The sequence below is a fragment of the Poromitra crassiceps genome (genome assembly GCF_964638095.1).
Source record: "Poromitra crassiceps genome assembly, chromosome: 1".
NCBI classification, from domain to species: Eukaryota; Metazoa; Chordata; class Actinopteri; order Beryciformes; family Melamphaidae; genus Poromitra; species Poromitra crassiceps.
In genome coordinates, this window is record NC_139623.1 from 13,374,643 (window position 1) to 13,399,371 (window position 24,729).

Genomic DNA, 24,729 nt, shown 5'->3' on the forward strand with positions numbered 1-24,729 from the left:
AACAATCATTAAAACAGGCCCGTTAACCAGAACACAGAATAAAAGACAAGTATAAATACACACCCCTCTACATCTGATCTTACACATAAATGAGCAAGCCTACGTATGGATCTATCTCTATATGTATCTATGTGTCTCCGTTTCATTTTCCATGCACACCGTCAGCCTGACACATTCATATTTCTTGAGCAGACGGGGCAGATTTTTTAATTGGGTAATTAGGGCCAACTAAATGGGCAAAAATGACTAATAGACCCTTTTCACAGCCGCCATTATGAGTGTCAAAGCAGGGTAAACACAGGTGTAACCAATAACATTAATGAGGTCCCTGGCACTGGGACACCTAAATGGAATGGAACCATCATTAATGTTCTTGGTTACACCTGTTTACCTCGCTTTGACACCTCAAAATGGCTGCTGTGAAAAGGGTGTATTAACACATTCAGTGCCACAGCGCTTCAGTAAAATTGTCTGGAGCCTGTGCCAGATTCACTTCCATTCAGTTGAAAACAGCTATAGAATTTTTTCTATTATGGCTATATTAACGGGGCTGGACTTTAATGAAAGATTGAACACTCCTGCTTCTTCCAAAGAAGAAATTTTGTTTCTAGACAGTTCCATTATGAAATTACAGCCTCTCAAAAAAGTGCACTTTCAATGGTTTTCTGTCGTTTTTTTTTACTTTCCAAGTTATAGGCCCTTTTATGAATACCTTTTGCACTCTAATTTCGACCACATTCACTGACTCTGGCTGGTGTTTTCTGATGTGGTGGCGTGTGGTGTGGTTTCTGTGAAGCCTGTGTGACACACACACCTCTCCCCCCCCCCCCCCCCCCTCCCTCCCCCCTCTCCCCTCTCCACCTCTGAGCTGCGGGCTCCTCCCACACGCACAGTTTGTTTTCTCGTTTTTGCCCCGGACAGATCCCAGCGCGCATCATTTCCTTGATGGGCAAACGCGACTGAACGAAAAGGCATGGCCGTTCGGCTTCGGATGCTGCCTTTCTAGGAAATCGTGTGGAGATAGATAGAAGCATAAGAGCTCAGTTGTGAGCGCGGATGCAGCCGAGCCCACTCTCCGCTGTAGGCAGAGCAATATATACGGCGCTGGCAGAAAGCATGCATCGGTTTCCACTTTCTCCGCTGTCTCCTGTACAAAGTAAAGGATCTGAGGTGGGTGGAGCAGCTCCTGTGACGATGTTTAAGGTGGCGCCGTGTGATCCCTTGAAGGGATTCATGCTCACTGGCTAGGTACGACCTTAAACAGCAGAATTATGGAATAATATGAATTATGATTTTAGGACGTCCACAGACGTCCTTGGCACTCCTCGTTACTTTTTTTTAGGACGTCCACAGACGTCCTTGGCACTGAATGTGTTAAGGCAAAAAATGGGTGAAAACAGGTCCAGCACCATGGAGAGCTCCATTCATCAGCTGCTGATGGAGCACAGCTGAGTGGCGATGGAATCGGCCAGGGAAGTGGACTATGAAAGCCCTCTGGTGAGAGAGAGGAGAGGCTGCATGCCAACTCTGTGAGCAAGGCCTGACTAAATGGCCAGTGATTTATGTGCTCCAATAGGTATCAGACTCAGTGTATTGGATTGGTCAATTTAAAATAAATCAATATCTAGTAATTATGCATTATTAAATATGGAGCCCCTTCCACACCCAGCCTTCCACCCTCTCCTTTATGATCTCTTTCCCCTTTGTGATCCATTCTTCCCACCCGGACTCACCACTCCTTCCGGGTCGACCAACAGCAGGTGTTTCGGCTGAGCCCCCTGCTGTCCGGTGAGGACGTACTGTCCAGGCGTGGTCCCAGACTCCCGCACCAGGAAGTCTCCATCGCGGGTCAGCAGCTTCTCAGCTTGCCTGCGGCTCAAGCTACCGTGGAACCAGGTCTCGAACTGCAACTGCTCCACCAGAGGGGGTGCTGCTGACACCGAGCTCGGGCCCCCGGGCCCAGAGACACCCAGGGCATCATCAAACGGCTCTGCAAAAAAAGATAGAGACAATAAGCTCGCTGTGTATCTGGATCCTGGTGATTCCTTCTACACCAAGACATTATGCCCTGACATCGGAATATGCTTTATTTCTCTGTTAAAACGCTTGAAGGGGGGGTATATTTAGACGTGGATAATCTACTGTTTTCATGGGTTGAATACACTTGTTTCTTGTTCACAGTAGAAAATACAAATACATTAAAATGGTATTACTTGTATTTGTTGTTCTGCCAAAGTGGCTATGAGAAACCTAGGCTGTGTTTCAAAAAAGGAATCTTCCTCACTAGGGCTGCCACAAACGATTATTTTGATAATCGACTAGTCACCAATTATTTTAACGATTAGTCGACTAATCGGATGATAAATTGCAGCTTATCGCACAATTACTCAATCGCTCTGATTTAGCCATGATCAGCTTCTAAATTTAGCTTGAAGTTGTTTCAGGCATGTGCCAACTAAAAATAAAGACAACTAAGATGATAATTGACGCAAAAATACATCTTTTAATTAACCAGAAGCAGCTTCGGGGGAACAAAACAAAATATATATTTTTAATTTCAGCTCCCAAAAAACATCCAATGACGTCGATTACCAAATATGTTGGAGATGATTTTGGTAATCGACGTCATCGCGACTAGTCGACTAATCGTGGCAGCCCTATTCCTCACTGCAAATTGTATTTGTCAAGCATGGGAGCAAAGTATGTTGTTGTATTGTTTTATATTACTGTCCTGCCCATTGCTGTCTTGCGACTTGTATTTTAAATGTACCATTGTTGTGATGTTTTATTGTTGTAATGTGTCTTGTAAACCCATGGGGGTTGGGCACCTAGAGTGCATGACACTTTATAATAAATAAATCAAATCAAATCAAATCAAATCAATGTACTTAGAAAAAGGTTTTTCCTTTGAAATGGGCCAGTCAGAACACAGTCAGGTTGTTATGTAGAACGCTTCACACAATTGACCAATAATCTTTCATGGGCAGAGAAAGACAGTGAGTGCAGTGGCTCTTTCTGGCTGCTAGAGACACCACCCTGTTCCCTGGCTGCCAGCAGGGGGCTTCACTGAGCAGACGGTGCCTTGGTTAGAGTTGCACATTTGAGTGACAGATAACTTTTTTTTATGTTGATATAGATACCCACAAATCCTGCCATTTGTTTTAAGTTAATGTAGAAATCATATAGATAATCTAATAATTTAACTGGCCAGGCAGCTAGTTAGCAAGTAGCTGCTACCTAGTCAGCAGCTAGGTCAGCAGGCCACATGTTCACATGTTGTTTTTTGGACAGCAGCCCATTTTAGCCTGATTTATAGCTATAAATGTGATATTCTTAACACAAGTCATTCACTAATATAAAACAACAGTTAGGGGCATTGTCACACACAGACAAATCGACAGTCACGAAAGGGCACTCACTCATGTCAAAAGCATCTCTGTGAGCATTTCCATTGGCTGCAACTGCTGGGGGGCGTGGCTTATCCACATTGACATATGAAGGGTCATCAAAGAGTTCCCGTCCCCCTTCCTTGGCACCCACTGAAAGGAAAATACATTTTGGAGATCAGTAGCATTGGCCCATCTTCTCATTTGCTATCAGCCTCTATGCATATCAAAGCCACAACGTGTAACTTCCTGCTGAACACCAGTAACATTGGCCTCAGCTGCCACTGTGGTAATTACAGATGCTTACTTATAGGGGTGTCACAATATATCGTCCCACGAAATTTCGCGACAGTAAAACGTCACGATATGTATCGTTGAGATGAAATCTCATATCGCAATTTTTTTTTTTTTTTTTTTCTTTTTTCAAAAATAGACAAAGAAACGTCTTTGTTTGTTGAAGTTCAATGTGTGGAAAGTAGTTCAGTTGAACAAGTCTCTGAAGAGACACATGAGAAGTTATACAGGAGAGAAACCATTCAATTGAGTTTCTGGCAAAACTGTTTACTTGACAGGAAAAACTGAAGATGCATAAAAAATAGACTAAGAAAAGTCTTGTTGTTTGAGTTTGAAGAAAAACTGAAGATGCATAATGAGAGTTTATACTGCTGAGAAACCTTTTAGTTCAAAGTAAATCTAAGTGATGGTGTAACTCATTCTATTTCAAGATAAGCCTTATCTCCAATCTCATGTTTTTTCTAGTTGTTATTGTAATAACAATTTCCCACAACAGCATGTTTTGTATTTGTGCATTTCAAATAAAATACTACTTTTCCAGTCATATATTGTCATTATTCAAGTTTAAAAAAATATTGTTAAAATCGTATCGTATCGTTATCGTGAACCCAGTATCGTGATACGTATCGTATCGTGAACTGAGTGTATCGTGACACCCCTACTTACTTACTTTCCTGCTTGTACATTACATTCAGATATCAGTGTTATTTTACAGTTTCTGCTTGTACTCTCTACTTTGTTAACCTTTTTGCAGTGTTTAACTGATTCGCTGGAAAAAAAATTGCTCCAAATATGCCTAAATGTTGTGTCAAAAACAAGTTGCTAATTGCACCTAGCTATAGCTGGCGATAAACATATTTCACTTCCCATACGTGCTTCACACTAAAAGCATCCCGTTAGTTTATCAGTGGAGAGCTTTTAATATGAAGGAGCTGCATCAGGAATTGGAGTTACATCCAGGTAACTTTCATGCTCCAGGACTCAGCCTCGAAGTTACATGGTGCATACAGGTGTTCAGGGCGTGGGAATGATAGAGGCGCTATTCTCCCCATTAGAAGTCAGTGTACACCAAAATGATTTAAAAGCTGTAACATGTCATGTCAAAGGACATGATGTGGGGGAAAATGGCCTCGCAGTTTCCGATTTCCGTCTTTCCCTGTGACTGAAACAGAATTCTTAGCTTGGGTTAAGGCTGTGTATCGGCTGTGTGGGTTAAGACCGTTTCAGTGCTTTGCATGCTGGGAAAAAAACACATGCTCAGAGAGACTTCTGTAGTGGAAGCATTGTCCTCAAGTACCCTTTTGCTGTTGCCTTACACAGACCCATGTATACATACAAACATAGCTCAAAGGCAAAATGAGATACAGTGTGTAAAACAAACAAAACATACAAAATGTAAGTCTGACTGTGAAACAATGAGCCAATGAGTCTGATTACTAGTTAATCTTAAAAGAGACCACTTAACTGACCCCTTCCCAGAGAGAGAGAGAGAGAGAGAGAGAGCTCACCTGGTAGAGGAGGCAGAGGCTGCTTGTGTATGTCATTCTGGCCGGGCTGTCCATAAGGCTGCACAAACAGGTGCAAATAAACACATCATGAGTCACAGATCCCCACACACATACACACAGATAATGTCACAGCATTGCAGCAAAGGGTGACTCAGTGACTCTGCTCTAGGGGTTAAAAAAGGTCAATGGTTATTTCCCTATTATAATAGCCAGTCTTCAAACAGAGCAGAGAGCTACTGTACTGCTGGCTTGCGGTTGCTTTATAATTCCCTGCAGACAGAGTTGAGCCTGTTCTTAGACAGATAAGTCGATTGTAAGTTTAATTTAGGTGCATCTATTCTGAACTGAATGCCGCCAGTGTTTTGGCTGTGTTGAAGCCTGTGTAGTTACTGTGTAGTTACTGTTACAGGGGCGGCTGTAGCTCAGGAGGTAGAGCGGGTCGTCCACTAATCGCTTTGGATAAAAGGAGGTCGGTGGTTCGATTCCCGGCTCCTCCAGTCCGCATGTCGAAGTGTCCTTGGGCAAGACACTGAACCCCAAATTGCTCCCGTTGGTGTGCCAGCACCCTGCATGATAACCTGCCGCCATCAGTGTGTGAATGGGTGAATGTACCTACTGACTGTAAAGCGCTTTGGATAAAAGCACTATATAAATGCAGGCCATTTACCATTTACCATTTACTGTGTAGTTACTGTGTAGTTACACGCCTTCATCCTTGTGCGTTTCTCTCACCAGCGTGGCCCCAGGGCGGGACCTCATGTCGATCAGTCCACCAGGAGGAGGCTGTTTTCCGGGAAAATTATTATAATAAGGGACCTCGGGAGGTGGGGCAGCCTCATCATCCTCTTCCTCCCACGCGGAGCCGTCAAACGGAGCCATTCTGGGAGAGAGGGGGTAATGCATGAACAAAGAGTATGCACACTATTTGGAAAGGATATTCCTTGGAGAGAAAGCGAGGTGAAAAATACAAACACAAGCTCGTGTTATTATCACATAGAGGCCGTTTACACCTGGCACTAACATGCGTTTTCTGTGATCAGATTGCAATCGGATAGTGCTTGACCACTTGAAAGTACAGGTGTAAACGCCCCCAAGACACATTGAAGACGGATTGCGATCTGATCGGTCAAACCAGTTCCAGAGGTGGCCAGGGACGCATTGTGACCACATTGAACACGTAAAAAAAAGTGTAAATGCAATGTGTCACCCGTTTTGGGTGATCAGTTTGGGTTACCGCTGCACGCGCACGTTCGCTAGCCTCTGGGTGGCTTACTGTCTAGCTTGTGTTTCGCGCTAGTTTGCTAGCTTGCTTAAACAGTACTCCCACTAACAGGGTGCGGCCTGCAGGAGCTTGCTACTTTAGTGATTAGCTTCCTTTAGACGGGTAAGTTTAGATGGAAGTAGCTCGCCTCAGAGCGCAAACTATGTTAGCACACGGAGCTTTCAATGACAGGTGGGCTGGAAGAACGAAGAGTGACGTCTTGGGAAACTGAGCGGATGTGACGTGTCACGGGGGAAGGTATGTGGGTGGCCGTCTCATTCCCAAGCTTACCACGCCACCTGCTGGTGGATGGTTGGTTTTATAAAAAGGTAATTTTTGGAGCAAAATTATATTCTTCCAGTTGGCTGCTGTGCGCAGTGAAATGGCACTAGAGTGAGAGCTCTCGTTCTCACTCGTAAAACCTGGGTTGTAGCTCAACCCTAACGTTTTCTGTGATCAGATTGCAATCGGATATTACTTGACCACATTAGCCTGATTTCATTTACACCTGGCGTTAAAATGCGTTTGGATCTGATTGCAATCTAATTGCAATCTGATCACCCAAAACGGGTGTCCTCTCAATCCGCATACAGTTGCTGTATGCGGATTGAGAGGACACATTGCATTTACACTTGTGTTCAATATGGTCACAATGCGTCCCTGACCACCTCTGGAGCTGGTTTGACCGATCAGATCGCAATCCGTCTTCAATGTGTCTTGGGGGCGTTTACACCTGTACTTTCAAGTGGTCAAGCACTATAGATGGCATTAGAGTGAGAGCTTGAGTTCGAAACGAAGTAAAACGCATGTTAGTGCCAGGTGTAAATGGCCTCTTATATTCACCTTATTCTTTGCCCATACAAGGACCCTTCTGCATGACGTCATTTCGTAATCGTCTTTCCGGTTTTAAACACGGAAGTAGAGTACGCCTACCGCAGTCATTTAGACTTGCCAAAAAGCTGTTTTCAAGCTAAAAAAACCCAAACTGTTGTAAAGTTTTAATATTTGTCGGGTGAGAACGTAACATACAGTATATGTGACCAGTTTATCAGAATAATGAATATTGGAAATCTTTAACGAGCAGCGAGGACCGCTGGCTGTGCTGACACCGGTCGGACTAGCTATCTGTCAAACCCCACTGTAGGCTACTGGCAGTGAGAAAACACTGTCGACGTGCTTTTGTAACTAACGTTAAACAGCCACCGGCTCCTCGCAGCAGTAACGTTATGATCATGTAACTGAAGTTGGCCGCAGTGTAGCTTAATTCTGAATGTTGCCAAACTTCATTCATACCGACGTTTTTATTTTAAAAATGGCCGCCAACTAGCGCTGAACCGGAAGAACAAACACGTTGCGTCGAACGCGGAAGAGAGAAAAAGTGGGCGTGGTGAATAAGGTGAATACACTTACCTGTCGTGGGGTGTGACCAGTTTGGGGGGGTTCTTCAGATACTGTTTAAAACGCAGTTCGAAAGCCTGGCCAATGGTGCTAATGACCTCCTGGGCCAAGCCCTCTGAGCACTCCAGGATGTGACATGCTGCAGGGGAAGAGGCAGGGATGACAAGTCAGGAAGTGGTGGCATGGACAGGAAGCACACACATCAGCAGATGAATGTATCAACCTGCAGGCATAGTATCCAGGGAAAGTCAAATGAGCACGCATGCACAGTTTAAACGACATCTCATAAATACACACTTGGAAACTGCCCAATTCAACCACAGCCTTCCACTGCTGGCACTGAGCAGCTCCACAGGATCAGCCGGGTGTAAAGTGCCTTGACATCTTGGCAGTACCGTAGTTGTTGATGGAGTGTCTCTGGTTCACTTTACCTGCCCAGAGTTCCCCCAATTTGCAGAATCCCACGAAAAATCCCATATCTGATCTGACTACAAGCAAGCCTGAGTGAAGGTGACATTTTTCTCACCTCTCTGGTTGACAGGGTCTTTGGCCACATACGCTACGTACTCAGCCGTATCCTGAAGGAGAGAGGGGAAGACGGTGAGGGGAGGAGGGAAAAATCAAGGGGAGGAATATGTGATGGTCAGGTTTAGGATCAAAAGGTTGGGAAGAGGAGAAACGGGAAAATCTTTCAGTCATAGGCGATGTTAAAAACACACGCGGAGCTAGAGGAGAGATGGCAGGAAGTGAACAGATAAAGCTGGGAAGAGAAGGACAGCAAAACCCGTGAAGAAGCAATAGAACGAGTGGTATTGGTAGGACGAGATACTGACCAAAGGCAGAAGGAAGATGGAAAAAAGTGGGATAGAGAGAAGATGATGGATAGAGAGCAGAGAGAGAGAGAGAGAGAGAAAGAGAAAGAAAGAGAGAGAGTGTTGGGTGACTCACTGGGTCTCCTCCAGAGGCGAAGGAGATGGACTGCATGTGATGATTGGCGATTATCTGTGGAGAAAACAAAAGGAAAGAAAGAGGGAGAGAGAGAGAGAGTGAGAGAATGAGAGAGAGAGAATGAGAGTACATGTGGGTGAGATGACGGATGTGGGAAGTGAGATGACAGCATATTATGGGATAGAAACACAGAAATGTGGAATCATTACTGAGAAAAGTGTTTTTTTCTCTCCATTGCAGCGGTATGAGTTTTTGACGGTATGATAACCTTGGACAAAAATACCACGGTTTCACGGTATCGTGGTATTGCGGACCTTTATGTGCGGAGTGCGGACCATCTGTGTTTTTACAATAGCCGAAATATTCCCATACAGCCGACGTCGTCTTTTTAGATGGGGGAAAGTTCAGGGGGGGTCGTTGCGTTCTCCTGCTTCAGCCATTATCACACACACGCTTGTAAACACAGTCAGGGACAGCTCCTCTCTACTGTGCTCTAGTCTAGGTAGGCATGCAGCCAGGGGGAGGGGCCGCGTAAGCTGCACTCTGCAAGCGACCTGGGCACTTTTGTTTAGGGGAAACAGCTGATACCGTGGGGAAGGTATGACGGCAAATCTTAGTGGTTTTGATACCGTGACTTTTTCAAAGCGCGGTAAACCTTCAAACCAGAAACCGCTGCATCCCTAATTGCAGCACCATCAGCTGCAGCAGAGATTAAAAAATAATAAGTAGGGAAGACAGAGGGAACACCTTTTTAACAGTCTGCAATAACAACACAAACACTTGCTAACGCCGCCTGTACAATGTATGGTCTGTATCTGAGGCTTTACTGGTGACTGCCTGGGTGTGTGTACGGCAGGGGCGGACTGCATAATCGGGCACGTCGGGCAAATGCCCCGGTGGCCTGGCCTGGCCTGGCCTGCAAGCAGGCGCCGCCTACTGGTTTACTAGTGGTTTTATTACTTTATTCAGGTTTAAAGTGGGTGCATCTCATTGTAAAATTGGACTTGGCCCAAATTGGGCTTCAAACGGCCCAAATCGGGCTTCAAACGGCCCAAATCTGCCTTTAAACGACCCAAATTGGGCTTCAAACGGCCCAAATCTGGCTTCAAACGGCCCAAATTGAGCTTCAAACGGCCCAAATTTTTCGCCGCCGCCCTTCGGACGCCAGCACGCGCATCGGCCCGTATCGGCCTGGCCTGCTTGGTATCTAATGCCCGGCCTGAATTATGATCCCAGTCCGCCCCTGGTGTACGGTACAGTGACTTTCTACGTGCTGCGTTTTGATGTGTGTGCTGCTGAATACCTCGCCACACAAATACACATCATAGGAGCAGGAACACATCCTGCCCCGTGGCACTGCGGGGATGAGGACGATGGTTAAGAGAGATTTGTGCAGCTCTTGTGGCAAATGAAGTGGACACACAGTTTAATCTGGGGATCCCTTCAATGACTACGTTTACATGGAATGCAATAATCCGACTATTGGGTTTATTCTAAATAAGACAATAGTTCGATTAAGGCGTTTACATGAGTTGCTTATAGAATATTCCATTCATAGTCCTGTTTACAGGATTCCCACACATTTTCATGGATACAATGAAAAAAAAAAATCCATGACTTTTCAATGATCCATCATATAATTTCCCTGTAATGTGGGGCGGTGACTCTGAATCAATACCAGAAATGATTACTACTGTACACTGGACAAATAGGACACACCTTGTTTTTGTGTCAATTATAAAGTAATTTATTGATGGTCCCTATGTCAGCCTCCAGTGGTTGTGGTAGTGTTCTGGCAGGTGAGCTAACACTGCAGGCAGGCCCGTAGCCAGGGTTTGAGAAATACCAAGGTCATTTTAGCGCAGCGTGGGGGGTCCTGGGGTGGCTGTGCCCCTCCGGTTAGAAAATGTTGTCCATTCTAAAGTAAAATGCTTCAATCTGGTGCACTTTGAGAGCAAAATGAAGAGGCTAGATCTATAAAGAACTACAGACATCATGTTAGATTAATATCCTCTTTACTGTGCTGTTGCTTTACAATGATACAAAAAATAAATGTCTCCCCACATAATATATATTTTGCATACAGGTCACATATGGCAGAATACTGCTCAATTAAATACAATGGCCCATCTACACAAACATCACTTACAGGGGAGTTACTTACCCAGTCACTTCAATAGAACTATCCCCAAAGTCTAGCCCCCAATCTAGCCCCAATGCAAAGTTTGAACGTTGTGGTGAGTTATGTCTCTTCCTTCTATAGCACACAGAGAGGAAGCAAATTGTTGCATTTCTGATCAACTATGTCATATATCATGTTATTTATGAGGGCTTTAAAACATCAATGACAGATGAATAGATCTGGGACCCGGGGCTATTTTTATAAAAAAAAATAAAGAAAATACTGAGGTCATGACCTCGGTGTCCTCAATGGTAGCTACGGGCATGACTGCAGGGTGAGAAGAGGGTCTGGAGTGAATATACAACTTAAAACGAACTTCATGGCAGTGCACGTACCACTGAAAACGCAGTGCAAACATGAAGTGAAGACACGTACGTGATAGTAAACAAAACGTTGTCACACATCAACACATAATAGAGCTACGTTACGTCAGCAGCTACAGAAAATACATTTACCGTTATGTTACATTACGTGGATTCTGGTTATCCATGGAAGATGTAAGATTACTGTAACAATTACAAAATTCCATGACTTTGCCAAAACTTTCAAGGATTTTACCAATTCCATTACTGAAAATTTGATTTTGAAATTCCATGACTTTTCCAGGTTTTCCATGGGAAACCTGTGTTTACACATGGCCACAGAATATAACATTCTGAAGTGAACCCCAGCTCACTTCCTGTTCCAGTTTTTCTATGGACATTGAGGAAAAAGAAAGAAGCAGAGCAGGACTGACAATTCCGTGAAAACCGTCTATAGTCCGATTAATGACTGAAGACGCACGCCCACCACGCCCATGTTCTTACGTCCTATGTCCAAATTTCCTTCCAGAATTGGACCTGAAACCCTTTCTGTCATGTAGCTACCCTGGTGGTTCTGCTGGGACTTCGTTTTGTCGGTGGCGTCATCTTTTCTTTTGTAAACAAGTTGCGCAACACTCGCTGGAAACTAGAGCATCGTCAAGCAGGTGGATTGCCAAAATGCTGCGAAAACACTGATAGGACATCATAGTGCAATTAAAGAGGTATACATGTTTACAATGCACTTCAATAATGCGACTAAGATCTGAATACCTGTACTCCACATCTTAATTCAACTATTGCTTAGTCCGACTATGACCTTATTCAGATTAAGGTCATCAGAAAATGCTGTTTACATAGCACTGTCTTATTCAGAGTATTGTATTAATCGGGTTAATATTGGAATATCGCTCGTTGTCCCATAGGGCCCCATTTATGAAAGTTCCCTATGCACAGATTTTGTGCTGATGACTAGGCCTGTGCGATATAAGGAAATCTGTGATGTAACAACAATATGACTTGCAATAAACAAATATTGAAGTATGCATATTAGTTCCTATGTCTTTCTGCTTTAATACTGCTAACCCAAACACTGAATAGTGTATGCCCACAAGCATGGCTCTTTGTTACCGACTCAAGCTGAAACTAGACCTAGGGCTCTATCTTCCCAACGGCGGTCATTTTGCATTAGCGCCCGTTTTGCGCTGGGATAAAAAGCCCTAATAGTGGGCGTGTCGGCCCGCTGCACTCCCCTTAACTCATTCACCGCCAATGACGTCTTTGACGTGTTATCAGAAATAGCCCTCCCCGCCAATGACGTGTTTGACGTGTTTTTGTTTTTATTGGTGCAGCGCCTGCAGCAAACACTTGCCCAGCCTGTGACACAGACACAGGTCCCTGCCTTCAAAGGGTAGCCGACAGCACGCGATCAAACACATACCGCAGCTGTTGTTTTGAAATTGAGCAAGAGGAAAAGCAGCAAAACGGGTAACGCTTCCTTGTGCAGACAGGAGAAACGCCATTGAAACGCCCTCGGCGCGCTGCACGAGCTGGAGTCGCCTTCCTCTGTGCCAGCCAGGAGAAAACGGGAGAAAGTAATCAAGAGATGTGTTTGATCATCGGAGGAATGAGGAAATGATCGATCAGTTTGCGAGGGCGGTGAGGACGTGTTGAATAGCCGAGGGGAAAACGGGAACGATCAAATAGAGAGGATATGACAGGGAGACATGGACGAGGACGGGTGTACCAGAACAAATCAAAATAAACACAGGAACAGCTAGGCAGCAGCGGGCAGAAGGCAGACACAGCAGCCCGCTGTCCTTCTCAAGAGCTCTTCAGTTGGTTCATGAAATCGCTGGGCTGCGTGCCCTCCAGTGTTGCTCCTGGCCAATCCCAGCGCCACAGGGCGTGGTTATTGCTTATCCTATGTGGGGTTAGAAATCTAAAAGGGGGATCGTGTGTGTGTGTGTGTGTGTGTGTGTGTGTGTGTGTGTGTGTGTGTCTGTCTGTCTGTCTGTCTGTCTGTCGGTGTGTCTGTCTGTCTGTCTGTCTGTCTGTCTGTCTGTCTGTCTGTCTGCACACTCACTCACACCGAGTAAACTGTATTGTTGAATGTAAAAAAAAAGCACTTCATGTGTATATATATATATATATATTTTTTTTTTTTGTCATTTGTGTCCTAACGAATAATATTTACATGTCTGATGTCAATACAGTTCAAAATAAAAGAATTGAGAGTGAGTTATGCCTGAGATTGTGCCCTTTTACAAAAATTGCCTTTTCTCCTGTTTATTTTCTCTGGGAGACCTTCTGGGGGAAAACAGGGTGTATATAAATGGCTATAAGTAGAGTACAGAACATGCTAAAAGCTCACTTTTTTTTCCCTGGTGAACCCAGAGACGTACATCTTCATTTTGAGGTATTGCAAATCACTCTGGTGCTAATAGATAATTTACTGTGGGTCTTGAAAGATGACCAACAATTATGAAAATCTTTGGCCTGTGCTAAATATTGGCAGTCCTAAACTGGCCCTGAATGAGTTAAGAGCCACAGCGTCACCGCCATCACGTCACCAGCTTCTTTCTTGCTGAGAGCAAGCAGAGAAACAGAGAGAGAAAAGAGAGAGGGTGAGAGAGAGAGACAGAGCGAGAGAGAGAGGGGAGGAGAGAGAACGAGAGAGGGAAGAGAGAGGGCCGCCGCGCAATTACGCAGTGATGTCCCAAAGCTTGCGCTTACTGCAATTAGACGTTTCGTTCATATAGGCTATAACATAAGCCTACACATCTAAAAATATTTGTTTCTTTAATAGGGTAGGAATGTGTGAGATTTTACTTCTAGCCTATTCCAATAGCCTGTGTCAGAATTGTCCACTCTGGTTAAGCCATTGACTGCGGTCACGCCATCCGCGCTGTGGAGAAGCTGGTCTTGCATGCGTGCAATTGCAGGGAAAAAGGTTACTGTACTGGCCGGACACTACTGGTCGGTGCCCTGGGTGGGGAGAGGCAGCTTGGCACAACACAGTCACAACTTTCTCAAAAGCAATCTACTGTTACCTCACACCACAAACCTGTATGGTCGGGAATTATGTAGCCTAATAAAACCATGACAAACGAATTCTCATTTTTAAATCAAGGTGTGTTTTTTCTACAATGTAGGCTATAGTTGAAAATCAGAATCAGAATCAGAATCACTTTTATTGCCACAGTATGCAAGTTACATACAAGGAATTTGTCTTAGTGTCTGTATGCAGCGTAGCGGTCACATCAATATACAGAGATAAGAAGTAGGAAGATAACTAAACTAAACTAAACTAAACTAAACTAAAACTAGAACCCTGGTTTCCCTGGCCAGTGACACTTAGGAATAGACTAGGTGACAACCAGGTATAGATTGGTGACAAACTGGAGAGACAGTTGACGGTCGGAGAGACGGCAACCCGGTACGGGATGGGTTAGCACCCCAGACTGGCTCTCTCGTGAGGGAGAAATCCACAAACGCTATGGATTAGTCTCCCGAAAATCTGTGTAAACATCGGTGCGGCCTGGGGTCCTCCAGGCTAGAGCGAGGTGCTCGGCGCAGCCGGATGACATGCAGCGCACAGGCCTTCTTGAGGCATCTATTTTTCCATTGGATGCCTGACAACCAGGTACAGAGCTGTATGCCTGTGTTGTTGGGAGAGGGCCTGGTAAGACGAAGGAGGAGAGCGGCTGGGAGACAACCCACAATGCCTTATGCCTACCCCACACTACAGGATAATTTGCAAGATTATGGCCAAGATTCCCCCCTCCCGATTTTCTCGGGGGTGCTCGCGATTTGAGGCGCGTCGGGCAGATAATCTTCCCAAAAGATCCTGTAGTGTGTGGGGTTCAAAGATTCACAATCGGCAAGACTGCCTCTTCCCGACTGTGAATCGGGCATATCTAACATGTTAGATATTTACAACCCGACAGGCGATTGCATCTTGAGCAGAGAGCCAGTAGTAGCTGCGTTTCCATACAGTTTTTCGCAAAATAATCTGGTCCGCGTCCGCCCGCAGCCCCGCACAGAAACAAAGAACGAGGAAATTGTCATCGAGGTGAAATACCCGTGCGTCTTTGAACGGGACGGAAAACTAATGCTATACTGCAAAGCATGTAGCCTACAACAAGCGCTTAGATCGGCGAGTGTCCGCACGGAAAAGTGAGTCAAATCAGCAGACACGCCCCTCCACAAGGCACCTGTGCAGACGGTTTTCGCCTGGCCGTGCACAGTAGAATGGACGCGGCTGGGCGGACAAAGTGGAGTTTTCAAGACTTCCGCGAGCAGAAAACCACACAGTGTATAAAAGCTCCACACGTTTCCTCGTCAAGATTCATTTTAAAAGTTAACGTCGAGCCCTGCTTCCAAGGTGAATCTTCAGCATAATCTTCTAGTGTGTGGGGTTGCATTTGAACAGACGCGATTGTGTGTGTGTCCCAAGATTGAAATGTTAAAAAATCGGCTCTCTCTGTCCTGTAGTGTGTGGGCTCTCAAGATTTTTATAATCTTCAAGGATTTGAAAATCCTGTAGTGTGGGGTAGGCATTAGCCTCCATGCACCGAAGGGTCTTTCAATGCTGCGACGTAGCACTAGCTTTATTGCAGCGGACTGGGAGTGATCAACCCTTCCGCGGGCAACGTTGCAGACAGAGTAGGAAGGCTGATCCGTAGCGGCTGCTTCCGGGACGCGGGTCGGGGTCTTAATCGGCCTCGGCTGGGTCTACTGGGCGAGGGTGTATGATGTTGAACTGACCCGAAACACCTTGCGACCCCAGTCGACATCACTGATGACGCGTCCCAGCGCATGCCGAAGTATGTATTTTGAACGCAAGACAATCGCAAAGTTGCAAGTGCAATCAAATCGAGTAAATATATACAATATGTACATGAGTGGTGAAGTGTTCTGTGGATGATAAATATGAATTTACGTTGGATTTACATGAGATTTACAGACTGAGTTAAATAGACGTTAAATAGGCAGTGGATTTACATGAATTTACAGTCTGAGTTAAATAAGAGTTTACATTGAATGTACCGGTACATGATATTTACAGGCTAGGTTAAATAGGCATTAATGTGCAGTGAATTTACATGCATTTACAGTCCCAGTTAGACAGGCATTAAAGTATGAGTTCCAGTTTTATGGGGGGGGGGAGTTCAGTTGAGTTTAGGAGGAAGTAGTGAGTTTGTGTGTGTGTGTGTGTGTGTGTGTGGGGGGGGGGGGGTTGTTTGTGAGGCTCTTGGCGGAAGGGGTTTCCGGGCCTTGTTGGTGAGGCTGATGGCGGTTGGGAAGAAGCTGGTCTTGTGGCGGGTGGTTCTGGTCTTGGCAGACCTCAGTCTCTTGCCGTGGGGGAGTGTCTTAAAGAGTTTGTGGCCAGGGTGGGAGGGGTCAGCCATGATCTTGCGAGACCGCTTCAGTGTCCTGGCTGCATGCAGGTCTTAGAGGGATGGCAGGTTGCATCCGATTATCCTCTCAGTGCAGCGGATGATGCGCTGAAGTCTGTTGATGTCTTTGAGAGTGGCAGCAGCATACCAGACGGTGATGGAGGAGGTGAGGATGGACTCAACGATGGAGGTGTAGAAGTGCACCATCGTGGCCTTTGGCACTTTGAATTTCTTCAGCTGCCGCACAAAGTACATCCTCTGCTGTGCCTTCTTAGTGAGAGCTCTGATGTTCAGCTCCCATTTTAGGTCCTGGCTGATGATGGTCCCCAGGAAGCGGAAGGACTCCACAGTGTTGACTGGGGAGTCACCCAGGGTGATGGGGGAAGGTGGGGCTTTGTGCCTCCTGTAATCCACAATCATCTCCCAAAAACAACGTGGCATTCCGAGGAGAGAAGAGTGTGTGCAGGCGCGAGTGGAGAGTGACATCCATGCCGTGGGTAAATGGATCCAAGCAAGGATTTCCTGCACTGCACGGAGATGTGGAGACTGTCTGCGCTCAGACACTGTCTACGTCTGCGTTTGCACTAGGACCAGCTAATTCCTGGCGTTAAAATTGAGAGCACCCACGGCCCCTTTTTCTAACACATTGCGCTGGAACGCCTATTTTGGCACGGGCAACTCCCAAACCTCTCTTTGCGCTCGCCACATACCGACGGTATCTTCCCCACAGCGCTAAATGACACTTGCGCGAGACACATATGATAGGCTAGAGGCCCACCGACACGCCTGGGCCACGCCTACACCTGTGTCATCACAGCGCAAAACTGGACGGTGGAGGCAGACGATAGCTTAAGACGCTGGGAAGATAGCAATAAGAGGCGCGCAAACGCAGCGCAAACGATAGCGCCGTACAACGATATAGGGCCCCTAGTGTGTTTGGGTTCTGGCGGAGGGGCGGAGCGCACCGCAAGAGAGGTGTGTGCTGGATTTACAACATATATCTATCTTCTATACCTATCTATCGATATATAAATTTGGCAATGTGGGCTCTGTTCTCTGTTTCAATTTTTGTCCCACTGACACACACACACACACACACACACACACACACACACACACAGACAAGGAGGCCTTGTGACATCGCTGATGTCATCAGTGATGTCATATGACTGATGATGAGGAGAAAAGGCTTTCGCACACCTACGCGACAGGTGCGTCGGAGAAGGGCAAAACCCGACACAGTGAGAAAGAAGTAACTCCCGCACACTGTCTCCAAATGCAAATAAAAGTTTAACTTTTATTTGCATTTGGAGACACCAAATGCAAATAAAAGTTTAACTTTTATTTGCATTTGGAGACAGTGTGCGGGAGTTACTTCTTTCTCACATACGACTGATGATGTCATCAGTGATGTCATAAGGGGGCACACACACACAAGGAGGCATTGTCACTGATGACATCGTCAGTAATGGCATAAGACTGATGATGTCATTATTGATGTCATAAGGGGGCACACACACACACCCATGTAAACTTAAGGGCAATAACATTTTGTGAGTAACACACACGCACGCACGCCAATAGGGCGGGCGAGGCCACGTGGCAGCCGAGCTGCGGGCGAGGACGAGCAGCGGCCAAGCTGTGTATGCAAGCTGCAGGGCCAGCTCGGCGAGCTGCAGGGTGGGCGAGCCTAGGAATCATGCGCGCGTAGCGCAAAAAATGCCTAGGAAGACAAAATTATTGTAAATACGATTTATTGTCCAGCCCTACTGTTGGCCGAATCACGCAAATGTTGTGCTTGAGTGAAATTGTCATTTATAAAAATGTCAATCAAAATCAGAGTTTTACATCCACTGGCTCCGATGTTCTGTGAAATATCAAAAGCTAAAATTTGATATCATTGATATCATTGCCCAGAGTATGAATGCAACAGGCATAATTTCCATGTGTTATTTAAACCTATTCTTTGAAATGACCACATAATAAAAAGTGTCATAAATAAATTAAGCCCCAGGATGCCATATTTGTTTAACAACCACTAGCTATTTCTAAGTTGGCAGGAGGTAGAGGGAACAACATGAACTCCCAAAAGCAGAGAACTCTCCGGAGATCTCTTCCACTACTTCAGTAAACACAGTGCAGGCTAGCCAACAGTCTGACCTGTTTGCAGTCGGCGGCCAGCAGGTTCAGGCTGCTGGTGGAGACGGTGAGGCTGATCGTCATGCCAGCAAACTGCAGGTTGCTCTTCCCCAGGATAGACGACAGACAGCGAGAGGACGGCTGCAGATGAGAGGGAGTCAGGGAGGAGACACAGAGGAGAAGGATGGAGTCAGGAAGAAGACACAAGCAAGGTGCACAGAAAACAACAGAGCATTCATCGTGTTTCTGAAGCCTGTGTGTGTGTGTGTGTGTGTGTGTGTGTGTGTGTGTGTGTGTGTGTGTGTGTGTGTGTGTGTGTGTGTGTGTGGGAGTGAGAGAACAGCTGCACTGTGAAAGTGATCCTGTCTCCTAGGCCAACTGTGACCAACGGAGAGTAGAAGGACAGTCCACATACTGTAGGCTGGGCCAAGAGCATCACACAGACCATGCCAGTGGCACTGTGCCGGACAGTTTGTAGAAGCAACTTCACCTACGTCCAAGGAGCGTGGAGAAGGGGAGAAAGCTCTGAAGAGGTGAAAAAGCTCCAGCAACACTTGTCGTATAAAGAACAGCTTCAGCCTCTTCTTCTCATGACTACATCTGAAGCATAGCTGCTATGGTTGAGTGAGAAGAACAACAGCATGAGCACAGGATGCAGACATCCTCAGCTGTGCTAACCTCAGTCCAGTCAAATCAAAAGCACCAGACTAGTCGAGTCTATTCTAGTCTGTCGACGTCCTATAAGTGTATTTTGTCTGGTGTGCTGCGCGGCCAGACATTCCTTGGCCAAACCCTGCTATGGCTGAAGGCTGCTGGATTTAGCCACCTGTTTTATGGCCTGTTTGGGTGGATGTTGTACTTTTACAGGAATACCAGGGACACACAGCTGTTAAACAGCAGACTAGAGGCTGTGTGTCTGCTAATATCAAGAAGTGCTTGTTTGGACGGACACTGGCTCCACACAACCTACTCCTCCACCTCTCCAGCCTCCCTTGTGACAAGAGGGAGGGAGGAGAGAGAGGGGAGAGTGATTGGTAATTACCTGCGAGTAGCCCCACTCACCACAGGAGTGGACAATCGGCCTAAATTCAGATCTGTGTGTGTGTGTGTGTGTGTGTGTGTGTTAGAGAGACAGAGTGTGTCTGAGTAGCCAACTGACCACAGAGTGGACAATCAAGCTAAATCTAGCTCTTATGCAGAGAAGCCTTCCCACACTGCCCACTTAAGGCGTATAAATAAATAATGCCCTGTAAGGGTGTGTGTGTGTGTGTGTGCTAGCGTGTGGTGTGTGTGTGTGTGTGTGTGTGTGCTAGCGTGTGGTGTGTGTGTGTGTGTGTGTGTGTGTGTGTGTGTGCTAGCGTGTGGTGTGTACCTTTCTCCTGCGCTGGGCACCCTTGGCTCCGGGCACGGCCTCGCACACCACTGAGATGGCCTCTCTGAAACGTGAAACAAAGACATGCGAGTGTTGCAATAGCCTGTCTTTAACCCTCACACTCACACTTTGACTTTATCCTGTCTTTAACCCTCACACTCACACTTTGACTTTATCCTGCCTGTCTTTAACCCTCACACTCACACTTTGACTTGATCCTGCCTGTCTTTAACCCTCACACTCACACTTTGACTTTATCCTGTCTTTAACCCTCACACTCACACTTTGACTTTATCCTGTCTGTCTTTAACCCTCACACTCACACTCTGACTTTATCCTGTCTTTAACCCTCACACTCACACTTTGACTTTATCCTGTCTTTAACCCTCACACTCACACTTTGACTTTATCCTGCCTGTCTTTAACCCTCACACTCACACTTTGACTTTATCCTGTCTTTAACCCTCACACTCACACTTTGACTTTATCCTGCCTGTCTTTAACCCTCACACTCACACTTTGACTTTATCCTGCCTGTCTTTAACCCTCACACTCACACTTTGACTTTATCCTGCCTGTCTTTAACCCTCACACTCACACTTTGACTTGATCCTGCCTGTCTTTAACCCTCACACTCACACTTTGACTTTATCCTGTCTGTCTTTAACCCTCACACTCACACTTTGACTTTATCCTGTCTTTAACCCTCACACTCACACTTTGACTTTATCCTGTCTGTCTTTAACCCTCACACTCACACTTTGACTTTATCCTGTCTGTCTTTAACCCTCACACTCACACTTTGACTTTATCCTGCCTGTCTTTAACCCTCACACTCACACTTTGACTTTATCCTGTCTTTAACCCTCACACTCACACTTTGACTTTATCCTGTCTGTCTTTAACCCTCACACTCACACTTTGACTTTATCCTGCCTGTCTTTAACCCTCACACTCACACTTTGACTTTATCCTGTCTGTCTTTAACCCTCACACTCACACTTTGACTTTATCCTGTCTTTAACCCTCACACTCACACTTTGACTTTATCCTGTCTGTCTTTAACCCTCACACTCACACTTTGACTTTATCCTGTCTGTCTTTAACCCTCACACTCACACTTTGACTTTATCCTGCCTGTCTTTAACCCTCACACTCACACTTTGACTTTATCCTGTCTTTAACCCTCACACTCACACTTTGACTTTATCCTGTCTGTCTTTAACCCTCACACTCACACTTTGACTTTATCCTGTCTGTCTTTAACCCTCACACTCACACTTTGACTTTATCCTGTCTGTCTTTAACCCTCACACTCACACTTTGACTTTATCCTGTCTTTAACCCTCACACTCACACTTTGACTTTATCCTGTCTTTAACCCTCACACTCACACTTTGACTTTATCCTGTCTGTCTTTAACCCTCACACTCACACTTTGACTTTATCCTGCCTGTCTTTAACCCTCACACTCACACTCTGACTTTATCCTGCCTGTCTTTAACCCTCACACTCACACTTTGACTTTATCCTGTCTTTAACCCTCACACTCACACTTTGACTTTATCCTGTCTGTCTTTAACCCTCACACTCACACTCTGACTTTATCCTGCCTGTCTTTAACCCTCACACTCACACTTTGACTTTATCCTGCCTGGCAATGCTGCTTAATGTCCTCGCCACAGAGACGGACAAACATCACTACGGAAACCAGAGGGGAAACCACCAGGATTCCAGAACATTATAATTTAGGGGCTGAGAGAGCGGCAGGCATGTATACACACACGCACACGCACACACACACACACACACACACACACACACACACACGAACACACACGAACAGACATAAGGACACAAAGAAAATGCACAAGCAAGCAATACAGAGCGGAAGAGGGAGAGAAAGCGACCAATAGGAGAAAGGAACACATTATAGGTGGGTGGTGTGTGATTGTGTGTGTGTGTGTGTGTGTGTGTGTGTGTGTGTGTGTGTGTGTGTGTGTGTCTGTGTGTGTGTGTGTGTGTGTGTGTGAGTGTGTATGCCTGGCCAGCTTTCCTATTTGGGCAGCACATTGTGCCATGCCACCCTCACATGATGCACAACACAAACCAGTGCAGAAAAAGAATCGGCAAGCCGGCAGACGAGGAGTATGCAATCTCACCTGGTGACCTGAGTTCTGGTGTTGAAGTCCAGCGCTCGCATTGACTGGAGCACCTCCACACAGCCCATATACTGGCCAGGAAACAGGAAGGCAACACATTAACGACAGACATTTCCTACGACATCACAGTCCCACTGGGCAGGTGTGGAACACAATACTGACAGCACAGGAAGAAAGAAACAAGCAACAAGAAAGCTCTTTTTTCCTTGTTTCTGTGCTTCTTTCTAAATGCATGTGAAAGATGGAGACAAACCAGGAAAGGCCGATACGGGAGCTTCTAATGGCTAATGTCCACCGCCTCCGGAACAGAAGCGATACGGCTGCGAACAGACCCACACTCATGTGTGATCTGACAAAAATAGAACAGGTGCGTCATTTTTCCGTACCGCATGTATTGCCCATCTGTTAACATGGGCAAGAGTCGCAACTGCCGCAACGCAGCCATAACGCATCTGGTGTACATTGCCTGTTAGGGTTGCTTGGGTCACAAGCAAAAACAGAAAAAAGAACAGAAAAAACAAACATAAAATGCTTCCATACTGCTCACTCCAAGTCTCCACAAGCCCTGAGATGCCAAGTTGACTTGAAAAGATGTCATTGACACCCTGTCTTTAGCTGAAATCTGCACAGGTGCTCTTCTTTTACTTCTTCGAGCAATGTGTCTGCAGCGCAGATTTCCACTAAAAACAGGGTGTAAATGACGCCTTTTCAAGTCACCTTGGTTTTTCAGGGTTTGTGGAGACTTGGATTACGCCAGGTGAGCAGTATGGAGGCATTCCCCCCCTTCCCATTTTTTTTTCTCGTGACCCTGTTCACACTCAGCAGACAGCTCTACTTGCCTGACGCGGCCAGTCTCCATTTCTCCAAACTGGGCCTGCGCTGGCTGCATTGTACTGCATGTAGTACACTGCCTGTCGGCAAGTACCTCATACAACCCCACATAAAAAAAACGGAACTATCCCTTTAATACCGGAGATGTACACCCACTGAGCACTTTATTAGCAACACCTGTCCGTGGTAAGATGCCTCTCTTCTTGAGGTGAGAGAGGGCATCTGCTCGGACTAGGATAGAGAATCCCCCCCCGTAGGGGATTCTTCAGGAGTCAAGACATTGGTGGTGGACTGGGGAGGTGGGTGGGTCGAAACGCAGCTTTCAGAGAATGGGATGCGATCAGCTCGGGTACAGCGACCAGAAGATCAGGGAAGGAGGACGATGACACGCTGAGCATGGCTATAAATACTGCCACGTCATAGCCTCGGCATTGACGACATTACCGGCGTCATATTGGCAAGTGCGTCACACGGACATCACACTAGGATTACACTTGTCGTCACACTAGGATTACATATGACGTGAGGCAGCATGTCTGGTCTTCATCTTGAAACTAGGTCGAGACCACCATTTCAATCATGAGAGACCAGAGGGTAGAGTTAACAAGCAAGCTTTATTCACAAATGGCATGGCGATAAGATCTATGGCATGAAACGGCATGGCAACTAATTCTGATGGCATGGCAGCATGGCAACTAGTTCTTTGGCGTAATGACTCCGTGGTAAGATGCCTCTCTTCTTGAGGTGAGAGAGGGCATCTGCTCGGACTAGGATAGAGAATCCCCCAAAAGAAAGAAAAACCCAAAACCGCCAACCGGTCGTCTGCTTGCCTCAGCGATACAGCGGGCGCTGGGCGGAATGCGACGCTTGTCGCCGACCGGTTGGCTTGGCGGCACAGCGACTTACGAAAACCACCAACCGGGCGTGGCCGCAGCGCTACAGCGGGCGCTGGGTGATCGACCAATCCGGCATACTTCGGCGCGTTGACTTAGGAAAACCACCGACCGGGCGTGGCCGCAGCGCTACAGCGGGCGCTGGGTGAACAACCAATCCGGCATACTTCGGCGCGTTGACTTAGCAGGTTTACTTGGCGCACAGCGGCTTACGAAAATCACCGACCGGGCATGGCCGCAGCGATACAGCGGCCGCTGGGTGATCGACCAATCCGGCATAATTCGGCGGGCTGTCCATCTGCTTATTCATGCAATTATCCATTCAGCCAATCATGTGGCAGCAGTGCAATGCATCAGATCATGTAGAATAGATACAGGTTAGCAGCTTCAGTTCACGTTCACATCAAACATCAGAATAGGGGGAAAATGTGATCTCAGCCACTTTGAGCATGGCATGGTTGTTGGTGCCAGACGGATCAATCTGGGCACCCAGAGTCTATCAGTCTGACGACTAATAAGACTCTGGGACAGACAGCAGATATTTCGAGGTTTCCGCTGTCGAGCGGACGTCCCGCCCCTTCCGTCATTGTTTACAATCCGACAACGTCTCATATGCAGCTACTTATTATTATTATTGAAGCTGAAATGTCGTCT

At 46.2% G+C, this 24,729-nt stretch overlaps 1 protein-coding gene across 2 annotated transcripts in view; it reads right to left on the reverse strand.

Moving 5' to 3' along the window:
- The window catches only part of shc1 (SHC (Src homology 2 domain containing) transforming protein 1), a gene marked incomplete at its 5' end in the record, with an annotated part of 43,011 nt that overhangs the window by 590 nt on the left and 17,692 nt on the right, over positions 1-24,729 (reverse strand). For both annotated transcript variants that reach the window (XM_083639978.1, XM_083639977.1), the window contains 10 exons: positions 1,734-1,990; positions 3,420-3,539; positions 5,189-5,246; positions 5,921-6,068; positions 7,860-7,986; positions 8,374-8,425; positions 8,796-8,849; positions 18,839-18,958; positions 20,190-20,253; positions 22,352-22,422. In XM_083639978.1, coding sequence (XP_083496104.1) covers positions 1,734-1,990; positions 3,420-3,539; positions 5,189-5,246; positions 5,921-6,068; positions 7,860-7,986; positions 8,374-8,425; positions 8,796-8,849; positions 18,839-18,958; positions 20,190-20,253; positions 22,352-22,422 — 1,071 coding nt within the window. The remainder of the gene's footprint in view (positions 1-1,733; positions 1,991-3,419; positions 3,540-5,188; positions 5,247-5,920; positions 6,069-7,859; positions 7,987-8,373; positions 8,426-8,795; positions 8,850-18,838; positions 18,959-20,189; positions 20,254-22,351; positions 22,423-24,729) is intronic.